An 11,537-nucleotide genomic window follows, 5' to 3' on the forward strand; every position below is an offset into this window, starting at 1 on the left:
CCCATAGGGCGGCACAGGATTGGACCAGCGTCGTCCTGTTTTGGCTGGGGTAGGCCGTCATTGTAACAATAAGAATTTGTTCTTAACTTGCCGAGTTAAATAAATATAAAATAAATAAATACAGGTGTGCCAAGCTTGTAGCGTCATACCCAAGAAGACGTGAGACTGTAATCGCTGCCAAAGGTGCTTCAACAAAGTACTGAGTAAAGGGTCTGAATACTTATGTAAATGTGATATCTGTTTTACATTTTTTATAAATGTGCAAAAATGTCTAAAAACCTGTTTTCACTTTGTCATTATGGGGTATTGTGTGTAGATTGATGAGGGGTGAAATTATTGAATCAATTTTAGAATAAGGCTGCAACGTAACAAAATGTGGAAAAAGTGAAGGGGTCTGAATACTTTCCGAATGCACTGCACACCCGTTTTTTATTTTGATCTTACATTCATTTGATCTTACATTCATTTGATCTTACTACAGTGTAAGTTGGCCCAAAACCAACCAGAAGAAAGTTGAAACAACCAGATGATCTTACAGTGTCAACTTTCTTCTGGTTGGTTTTGGGCCAACTTAACATTACACTGTAGTGAGATTGAATGAATGTACAACCAAAAAGTGTTTTTGTTTTATTAAAACTGCATGTGGAACAGAAATTCGTTTGGGGGTTTCCTTTCTGAGCGAGTAGCAGAAAGGAAACTTTTTGAGCGAGTAGCAGATGATGTGAAGAAGGTGAAGTCCAGACCTTCAGACCAGGAGCTGCTGGACATGTATGGTCTGTATAAGCAGGCCATATTTGCAGACATCAACATTGGTACGGAATTTTCTTTGTGCATTTTAAAACATGCTAATTGAAATACATAATTGTACAGAACATACACAAGTGAAAGGACCATTACAATTATATGGAGAGAATAACAATTATTTTTGCAAATTCTGGGTAGATAGGGCGCTCATCTCCTAGATATCAGAAAACTGCTTTCCAAAATGGCCATATCAGATACCCACACTAGTATTGGTAGGCCAATAGAACGTAAAGCCTAACCTTAAATCTGGTCTGGTTCCTCTGAAGTTCTCTTCATTTTTTTACCAGTCACCACTGATGTCCTAAATACTGTCCTCTCTTGTTCTCCACAGACAAACCAGGCATGTTAGACATGAAGGGAAAAACCAAGTGGGAGGCCTGGGATTCTAGGAAAGGTAAAATAAAAGGATTTTGTCTTCTCTCATAATGGAAAAAAGGAATCGCCTCCACACTAGCCCTCCATCCTCTACCCTTGTTTCAGTCTTTGGAACATTCTAATCCAGTGATGAACATTTAGTGAACAGAATGCTACAGTAAGGGGTAATGATAACCCCATCTAGAGATTGTACTTGGCATTGAAGGCTGCAATCACCATTCACCAACACGTTTAATTGAAAATGATATAGTGTACACTGGTGCGTGTGTGAGTAAGGGAGAGTGTGTGTATGTGTGATGATGTTGCTCTAATTTGAATGTATGTTACCAGATTTACAGTGGCACGAATCCAAGATGGTAGCCAATCAGTCTGTCCGTTTGTATGTGTGATACGTGAGAGCAGAGTTTTAAGAGTTTTTATGTTTTAATGACCCTGGTCCTGTTTACAGAAGCAAATACTTTTTACGGGAAGGTGGATGCTGTATATAACAACTATTATTTTTATATCTCAGTCTCTATTTTACGACATTTACTTATACAAAGATTTCGGATTGAGAAGGCCTTTATTTTTTATTACACCTTTCTGGAGTTGGAGCTCGCCGTGTCAGGAGCGCCTGTCTGCGCGCAAGGCCTGTTACGCGAGCGCAGGTGCGCATTGAAGACTAGGAGCGGAGAAGCGGTTATCGGATTGGAAAACCTGATGCACCGTGGGCGGTGGGAAAATCTACCTTGTTATACACAACGTCTACTGGTCGCTGCACACCTGTGCTGAAATACCTCTAAAAACCGGCATTATGTATCTGTTACTGCTCTTTACTCAATGACATCCTGGATTAAATAGGCTGAATGATCAATGGGTGAGTGAATTATCTTCGCTTTATGCCCTTCAATTTGCAAACACTCCGACGAGACTATCATGTCAATACCACTAGGAACTTGGTCTCTCTCTGCAATTACATTTGTACCACTCTCAAACGCAACTGGACCTACACTTGATGGCATACTTCCAAAATCTCAAACTATTGAATTACTTTTTTCTGTTTCGAAAGACTCAGTTCGTTTTATTGACAATGGTGCTGGCTCCGCCAAATCCTCACGTATTGGGCAACTGAGATATATTGTTGTGCTTTTATTGATGATCTCTGGTAATGTGTAACCAAACCCTGGGCCGGTAGATACCATGCAATTTTTTACCGACTCCCTATGATTTTAAAAACAGAGCAGGTTTTGGCCTCTTGCATGTTAATATCAGAGGAATATTTATTTTTTAAATAGACATGATTAAAATATGGGCCAAAACGACAAATGCAGACGTAATGGTTTTTATCAGAAACTTGGCTAAAGAAATCTGTGTCAAATAACTCGATTTGTATTGATGGGTACACGGTTTTTAGAACTGATCGGATTAGTAAAGGAGGTTGGGTTTCAATGTATGTTAAATCCGAGTTTAACACCACTGAAATTATCTCGATTACCAAAGCCAAACATTTTGAATTGCTTGCGGTTAAAGTGAACATACACTGCTCAAAAAAAATAAAGGGAACACTAAAATAACACATCCTAGATCTGAATGAATGAAATAATCTCATTAAATACTTTTTTCTTTACATAGTTGAATGTGCTGACAACAAAATCACACAAAAATAATCAATGGAAATCCAATTTATCAACCCATGGAGGTCTGGATTTGGAGTCACACTCAAAATTAAAGTGGAAAACCACACTACAGGCTGATCCAACTTTGATGTAATGTCCTTAAAACAAGTCAAAATGAGGTGTGTGGCCTCCACGTGCCTGTATGACCTACCTACAACGCCTAGGAATGCTCCTGATGAGGTGGCGGATGGTCTCCTGAGGGATCTCCTCCCAGACCTGGACTAAAGCATCCGCCAACTCCTGGACAGTCTGTGGTGCAACGTGGCGTTGGTGGATGGAGCGAGATATGATGTCCCAGATGTGCTCAATTGCATTCAGGTCTGGGGAACGGGAAGTGCCACTGAAGAATGTTGTCCGTCCATTGAGGAGGACCAGTGCGTGAACATTCAGCCCAGAAGCTCAGATGAGTCGAACCACGGAGAACAGGTTATGATGCTGCTGTATGAGATAAGTTTCAGCATGCATATGAAGTCAAACACACTTCATTATGTAGCCAGTAACACTGATCTCTGTTTTCATTTGAATTAGGTGAATGAAGTGTCAGTGGTCCTTCCGCGTGAATACAGAGACGTAGACGACAGTTGTACCCTGAGGATGGAAAGGAATGGGTCTGTGAAGCAGGAGACTAGAAGTGTTGCCTCCTATAGCGAGGAAGAGAAGAAGCTGTTGGCTGCCATGGTGTTTGAGAAGGGGGAACTGGAGCTGACTGGCTCTCTGGTGACTGAGGATCCACAGTACAGTGATGCAGACACTGCACCCAACAGGGAGGAAAGGGCTCTGCACCTAGAGGAGGAGCAAGGAGATGAGAGACAGACAGATGAAGGGACTGCCCAGCAGAGAGGAGCGGCAGGCTAATGCTGAGTGGGAACCCTCAGTGGAGCCGGAGGTGACTTTAGATTCTGTTTGTGTGTGTGTGTGTGTGTGTGTGTGTGTGTGTGTGAGAGATGGAGCGCGAGAGAGACGGCGCGAGCGAGCCTACACTCCACGCCGACACAAGAAGCTGTGTGTGTGATGGCCAGCCTGAGGAGCCTGTTGGGTTTGACAAACTCTGCATGCGGTTTAACGACCTCGGCAGTTATGAGGAGCACGTCCGTCGAGAGCACTCCAAACGTTCACGGCCTCTCTGTCCTGACTGTGGCATCCTCATCTCAACGTTACTCAGTGTGGGGCATCAGTGTGAACAAGTTCAAGCTGTTCTGTCTGTGGGAAGCGCTGTGTGGATGAAGCTGGCCTCAAGCATCACCAAAGGCTTCACCATCAAGAGCATGTCTACTGTAAGTTCTGCCTCAAGCCATTCAAGGCCAGGGAAGACAAGCGGACACACGAGAAGGATGACCACCGGGTCAAAAAGTTGCACTATAGGTGCTCCAAATGCCCCATGGGATTTTACATCTTGAAACGGAACCACCATCTCAGAGAGCATGTGTCCAAGAGACATTTGTAACATGTGCTACAAGGAATTTCCCCAACTTAGCAAGCTTGAGAGGCACAAGCTGAGCCACAGTGACAACAAATCCTTCAGGTTGGTGTTTTATACTGCATTCTCTGTTAGTTTGATACTGAACACATCTCCCTCTGAAATGTCTGTTTTGTTTGTTTGTATTATCAGCTGAAAGTGGACTGCAAATTAATGTTTTCCATTACGTTCTGCTCCTGCTAGGTGTCAGGTGTGCCAGCGTTCCTTTGCCCAGCTCAGCCAGCTGAAGTCTTACCTGCACGTCCACACTGGGGAGAGGCCCTTCAAATGCCAGCGCTGCGTCTAGAGCTTTAACCACAACATCAGCCTCAAGAACCACGTCACACGCTATCACCAAGGGGAGAGTGGGGAGGGAGTGGAGGTGGGAGAGCGGAGGAGCAGGCGACAGAGGAATCGACAGTTGAACTATGACCCTGAGGAGGAGGAGCGTCAGAATGAGAGTGATTCTGACATTGACCTGGAGGAAGAGGAGAAGACAAGGAGTAAAGGGAAAGGTAGTGGAGGAGGGGGGCACTGGTAGAAGCCTCTAGGAGAGATACATGTGGACACTGCTGTTGAAAAGCTGGACATATTATCATCACCACCCCAGAGAGAACCAGACCAGAACAAGGAGCCACCTACCGGTGTCATTAAAAAAAGTCTTATCGGTTTTGTCATGACCATAATGTTTTGGCTTTGAACATTTCTTAGAACTCTTGAGGCTGTTGTTTTTTCACTTCTACAGTTTTGGTTTAAAAATATCTATTGTTAAAGAAAATGTGTTTCACTGTTCTACATCATCAAATATCCAGGAAAAATCTGATGGGTTTGTAAAGTGAATGTTACAAAGAATTTCCTCCCCACAGATGTTATTGGCTGATAGATTGCATTTTGAGTTCTCCTGGTTGGACCGGCCCACAAGTTAAGAAGCACAGAGATAAACCCATCTTGGATATAACCAGCGATGAAGCAAGAGGCTTGAGTCCGCTCTAAAGTCTATCAGTGCGAAAGTACAGTGTTAACCAGTGGAATTGGGGATTTTTTTATGGAGGTCAATGAGAGAATGTCGAATTTGGTCAACAGTTAAATAAAGGTTACATAAAAATAAATAAAAAAACATCAAATTAAATGTCTAATTTGCTACCATGTTTAATTTGATCGAATTTAAGTTTCATCATGTTTATGTCGATAAGAATTTACTGATAAGTGGGCGCATGTGGCATTTTGGAAACTTGGAGAAAAACAATTTTATAATGGAGTTGTGCTTGTTGTTCTCACACATATCTGCCCTCTCATTGGCTAGAATGTTTATTTAGTCATTTATTTTACCCCCAGTCCAGTTGAGGGCGACACTACACCTTTTGAGTGTAGTTCGCCATAAAACCCAAATAAGAATACCTCACTCTTGCTCTGTGCCTACATTCCCGCACAGTAGGTGGCGGCATGCACTTAAACGATTGTTTGCGGAGCGCCTTGACATAGAAGAAGACTCAGCTGAGTCACAGCGAAAAAGGGATTAGTTATAAATATCTTTGAATGAGTCCTTTTACTATCCCTAGATTTAGACGTCTGTCAACATGGCTGACTCCCAGAAGCATCCGTTAATTTTATACCTCAGTAATCATGCACCACCAGAGACCGCTTTAAAACCTAAAATGATTCGACCAACAGCCAAGAAGCAGGACGACAAGTCCCGTGGACAGACCCGAGTAAATTTAGGTGTTGCGTTTTTACGATGGCGCGTAGAATTCTCTCTTCGCGTGAACGCGCACTCACATCTTCATTGCTGCGACTTACTTGCTAGTTGAGATTTCTGCTCTTCACTCCGTTGTCAGTTTAGCCTACATTTCGCTGATTGTAGTAGCAGTAGCATTTTTTTATTTGTCATTCTATGCACGTGTGTAGAGAAGATCGGCATTGTTTTCAATTGCAACCAGTGGGATAGTGCCATTATTGTAGGTAGGCTACCGGACACCATTTCTATTATTAAGCCATCATTTCTGAATTAAATGTGGTACTGACAAAACCTATTTGTATAAAATCATTTTAGAATATACAGACAATGCATCATCCAAATTGCATGAATGCCTATACCTACACATACTGTAAGTGACTAAATGAAAATGATCTATTTTTGAATTCGTAAAACACCAAATTAGGCCTACCGTATTATAAATTATGCTATCATCACTGGTAATCGTGAGTGACAATTCTTCACGTTTTACAGGTCAAACGTCCATGTTGCCTGCATACCAACCATTTGATCCCAATCACTTTCATGAGAATATGCATTTCGATCTTCTTGAATGATGTAAGTGTGACCTTCCCGGTCCCGTCCCTAAAGTCAGTGAGTCAACACAGGAAAGATTAATGGATGGATAGTTCATTTATTTCCAAAACTGCAATCATGGGACACAAACAGTATGGATGAATGAGGAGTTTTGACGGGATATAAATAGCACTCCCACAGCAATGCTCCATAATTCGGCTGTATAATATACTAACAAAATAACAATTGAAATGTCTATCAAAGTCATTGGGATCGTATAGTTGATTTAACAATTTCTAATAATTCCTAATTTGGGTGATTCTGCAACTACGGTCACTTCCATGTCCTCGGGTCAATTTTGGGGATTTTATAAAAAAATATTTTCATGTTAAGTTCACACTGGAATCACCCCATACTTTTTTAAAACACCTCTATCAAATATTTTAGCTACTTTTCAGATGCATTTTATACCTCAATTTCACTTTTTTGCCCTTGTCCTTGACACAGACTTAAGCTTCTATTATGTTTTCTATGAGAAAACAATAATTACACATTATATAATGTTATGTACTAAAGAAAAAGTCTATTAAATAAAATCTATATCAATATTTATTGTGAGTATGCCCTTTATATGGTTTTTTACACAAAATATACCTGTCCTTTGGGAGTGGTGTCATTTCCACCACTGAGGACAAATTCCTCATTAATAAAGTTTTTCAAGAGAATGTTAATTTAGTTACCATGGAAACAAAGGCGGAGGTAGCGGTCCTGCTGCTGGGTTGTTGCCCTCCTACGGCCTCCTCCACGTCTCCTGATGTACTGGCATGTCTCCTGGTAGCGCCTCCATGCTCTGGACACTACGCTGACAGACACAGCCAACCTTCTTGCCACAGCTCGCATTGATGTGCCATCCTGGATGAGCTGCACTACCTGAGCCACTTGTGTGGGTTGTAGACTCCGTCTCATGCTACCACTAGAGTGAAAGCACCGCCAGCATTCAAAAGTGACCAAAACATCAGCCAGGAAGCATAGGAACTGAGAAGTGGTCTGTGGTCCCCACCTGCAGAACCACTCCTTTATTGGGGGTGTCTTGCTAATTGCCTATAATTTCCACCTGTTGTCTATTCCATTTGCACAACAGCATGTGAAATTTATTGTCAATCAGTGTTGCTTCCTAAGTGGACAGTTTGATTTCACAGAAGTGTGATTGACTTGGAGTTACATTGTGTTGTTTAAGTGTTCCCTTTATTTTTTTGAGCAGTGTATATCAAATGAACCTGAAATTACTCAACGTCACACTCGTGGCGAGGAAATATAATACACATTGAATGTACCACATATTTTCCTAAACTAACAAAACCAGGCTATTACGCTGCTTGCTGGCGCTCATACATTTATAAAACATATACTTTATACATTTGTTATAAAATACCTGCAATCATGGGACGCACACAGTATGGATGATTGATGAGTAGTCTACGGGATATAAATAGCACTCCTAAAGAAGATACATTTTCAAATTACTTGCTAACTTCAAAGAGGGAACTTTAGCTAACATAAAACCCATATGGCAAACTGAGATTCGGCAAATAACATATTTACATTTTAGTCATTTAGCAGACGCTCTTATCCAGAGCGACTTACAGTAGTGAATGCATACATTTCATACTTTTTTTTTTCTTCGGTACTGGTCCCCCGTGGGAATCGAAACCACAAACCTGGCGTTGCAAACACCATGTTCTACCAACTGAGCCACACCCTCCCCCCATATAGAGTGGCTTATTTGACGCCAAACCAACAACAGTAGTTACTAATAACATACATTGCTCATGTACTATGTAAAAGGTAGATTTTTTGATGTAATGTCAATTTTATAAATTTCTATCCCGGGACCATTCAATTTTCAACTCAACCACAGCAATTCTCCATAAATCTGTTGTGTTTTACCAAGAATCCCATACCTGTGTATTAGACATGTAAACACACTAATCCACCAGGAGGTGGCAGAATACCCATTTTTATGCAGGAATTTAACAACTTAATTACACTGTTACATAAGTAAGGGTGGCTAACCAGCCTAACTAATCACATTTTAGAACAGATGGAATAAAAATAACCAGCACAGTCATACTAAATTGTCTTAAGAAATTACATGGTGTTTTGGTATGTCAGTAGCCTGACATTATCATGCTATTATATTCGGTGTCTTATGTAGAATACTAATTAATCATTAATTAAGTGATCTATCGAGACATAGCACCATTCTGAGAAGTTGTGGAGCGTCACTCCACTGAGCACCGCTGGCAGCACTACACCCCTGATTATAACCGTTGGATGCCTTCGGAAGTCTCACATAACCACAGCTCTATGAACTAAGGGCCACATCCAGTTTTTACACCATTGCAGCAGCAGGTCAAAAGATTCGGGGTTGACCGAAAATCATTTGGTGCTAATGTGCCGAAAGCCAGGTCCTGGTGATGTACATGTTGTCCTTTGGTAAATTCAGAGCGTTTCGATCTCAGAGCATTGAGCAGAGCGCACACTGGACACTCTGGCAGAGGAGTAGGGTTAATCCGAGTGGTCTAACCTCACAACGGCAGTCATACTCCCAAGCTAACTGGCTAAAGTTGTCCAGCTACTTCCAGACACAAATGAGAGAACACCTCACTCTGACCCTTTTACTCGCCCTAGCAGAGTTGGTTAGACTGTTTTCATGTTATCGAGTGCGCAACATGTTGACCACACCGCTCGTGTTTCAAAATAAATGTACACATACATGTTATTCAAATCATTGCTTGCTTGTTGAGCTTCTGCGTTTCCAAGAGCTAAAATATAAGTTACTTCTAATTGTAGAGCAGAAAGCACTGCAAGTCCTGCCTCTCCCATCTCCTCATTGGCTTTTAGAAGCATATGCCCACGTGCCATCTCCTCACTGGTTATACCCACGTGGCTGATTGAAAGATGAATGGAGTTCGGTTGTGGTAATATACCTTATGAAAGTTAGTTGCCAATCGCCATATAAAGTCCAAAGAAGAAAAGGCCTGGAAGGAGGAGAGATGACTAGAAACGATTCAGTTGAGTGTTTTATGTGTGGATTAATTGTCGGAGTAGAGGACCTTGTGCATTTCAGGTAAAATAACAACTCAATGTTTATATCCCAGGACAAATTAGCTACCAACATCAAGCTAGCTATCTAAATAGGACAAATTAGCTAGCAACTGCAAGCTTGCTAAATTTCCATAAATGTTTAATGCTTTTCGTCCTATCCCCAAATTAATATAATTGGTTCAGTGTTTGTTTTGATATTTCAACCTGCGTGTCGTGATCACGTTTGGTGTGGGGGGACAAAATCAATTTGCACACGATGGCGCACACTAGTGATGGGTCCTTCGCGAACGAGCCAGCTCTTGTAGGTGAATGTTCGCATATCAGAAGAGCTGTATCTATTTGTAAAATTAAAAAAAAAATTAAGGTATGAATAATCAAAAGATTTAAATGAATAGAATGAACTAATTCAAAGAACGAATATATATATATATATATATTTATATATATATATATATATATATATATATATATATATGCCTAAATGCTTAGGTGCGCACACATTCGTTCTGCCTGCTCAGACTAACAGCCTCACCTGTTGTTCCTGTCATTCACAGTGTCGCAGTGTCAACCAATGAACCAAAGATGCATGAGGGAGGGCTGAGACAACTCACTCACGGTCACACACTTAGCAGCCAAGGAGAGAGAGGAAGGACAGCTGTGAAAAGAACAGCTGGAAAATGAGTCGGAAGCACATTAGCATTTGGATGCATTTTAATAATGTAGACAATGTTAAAGCACAGTGTAGAATTTGCCAAAACAAAATCTCATAAAGCCGGTTCTACGCATAACCTACACATGCGAACTGTGCACCCAACTGTGAAGCTAGCTGTAGCGGAGCGTCGAGAAACTAGCGGGCCTGCTAGTGATAGTGGTGGAGCCAGCACCTCCACACGTGGAGATGTATCCACTCAGTCAAGTAGGCCTACTCCGTGACCCACAGCAACACAGTCTTCTATGGACCAGTTTATGCCAAAGTCTATGTCTAAAGCAAAACAAGGCCAAATTGATATTGCATTGGCTAAAATGATTGCCACCGATCGTGGAGAACAGAGGTTTTAGAAATTATAGCAATAGTCTAAATCCAATGTACACAATTTCAAGCAGGAAAAACCTTTCAAGATCACTTATTCCACAACTGTACAAGAGCACACAGGCTTCATTGCGGGAAAGTCCAAAGAGCTACTGCAGTTTGCCTTAACACTGACTGCTGCACATCAAGGGTAACCACTTCTTATATGACGGTTACATGTCACTTCATTGAAGATTTCTCGATGTCTAGCTGTCTTCTGGACTGCTTTGAGTTCAGTGACAGACACACCTCAGAGAACTTGGCAGAGGAACTGTTGAGAGTGGCCAGAGAATGGCAAGTAGATGGAAAAGTGGTCTGTTGTGTTAGCGACAATGCAGCTAACATAACCAAAGCCCTTACATTTTTAAAATGGATCCATCATCCATGTCTTGCCCACACAATGAACCTGATTGTAAGAGATGCTCTGAAGGTGATGAAATCCACTGTGAACAAAGTGAAAGCAGCTGTGGAATACTTCCACAGGAGCACAGTAGGTGCTGAAAAACTAAAGTCTACTCAACACCAGATGTGGATGCCTGAGCTGAGGCCTAAACAAGACTGCACTAAAAGGTGGAATTCAACATTTTATATGTCGAAGCGGTTTCTTGAGTCAAAGGATGCCATCATCTCTACCCTGGCCATTGTCAATGCACCTGTTGATGCTCTGACCCAAGAGGAATGGGAGGTGGTGGAGGAGGTGTGCAGAGTCCTGGAACCCTTTGAGCAGGTCACTGTGGAGATCAGTGGAGAGAGGTACAGTAAGCAGTTATTGCCATATCATTATTTAATCTAGTATTATAT

At 41.6% G+C, this 11,537-nt stretch overlaps 1 protein-coding gene across 2 annotated transcripts; it reads left to right on the forward strand.

Annotated features, from left to right (window-relative positions):
- Positions 1-326: 326 nt before the first annotated feature.
- LOC115177236 (acyl-CoA-binding domain-containing protein 7) lies at positions 327-4,790 on the forward strand. Of its 2 annotated transcripts, XM_029737831.1 has the most exons (5): positions 327-812; positions 1,136-1,198; positions 3,153-3,260; positions 3,363-4,356; positions 4,495-4,790. In XM_029737831.1, the coding sequence occupies exons 1-3, from the start codon at positions 641-643 to the stop codon at positions 3,176-3,178; spliced, it is 261 nt and encodes an 86-aa protein (XP_029593691.1). In that variant the 5' UTR covers positions 327-640; the 3' UTR covers positions 3,179-3,260; positions 3,363-4,356; positions 4,495-4,790. The 2 variants fall into 2 exon arrangements, with proteins under 2 accessions (XP_029593691.1, XP_029593692.1); XM_029737832.1 differs by lacking the exon at positions 3,153-3,260.
- The last annotated feature ends 6,747 nt before the right edge of the window (positions 4,791-11,537 follow it).

This window comes from Salmo trutta, chromosome 37 (genome assembly GCF_901001165.1).
Source record: "Salmo trutta chromosome 37, fSalTru1.1, whole genome shotgun sequence".
Lineage (NCBI taxonomy): Eukaryota > Metazoa > Chordata > Actinopteri > Salmoniformes > Salmonidae > Salmo > Salmo trutta.

Excerpts from the sequence above, each read along its gene's own strand:
- LOC115177236 (XM_029737831.1), top strand. The coding sequence starts at position 641 with ATGTGGAACAGAAATTCGTTTGGGGGTTTCCTTTCTGAGCGAGTAGCA. Across the intron at positions 813-1,135 it reads ATTTGCAGACATCAACATTG|ACAAACCAGGCATGTTAGAC; the intron begins GTACGGAATTTT and ends TGTTCTCCACAG. Across the intron at positions 1,199-3,152 it reads GGCCTGGGATTCTAGGAAAG|GTCTGGGGAACGGGAAGTGC; the intron begins GTAAAATAAAAG and ends AATTGCATTCAG.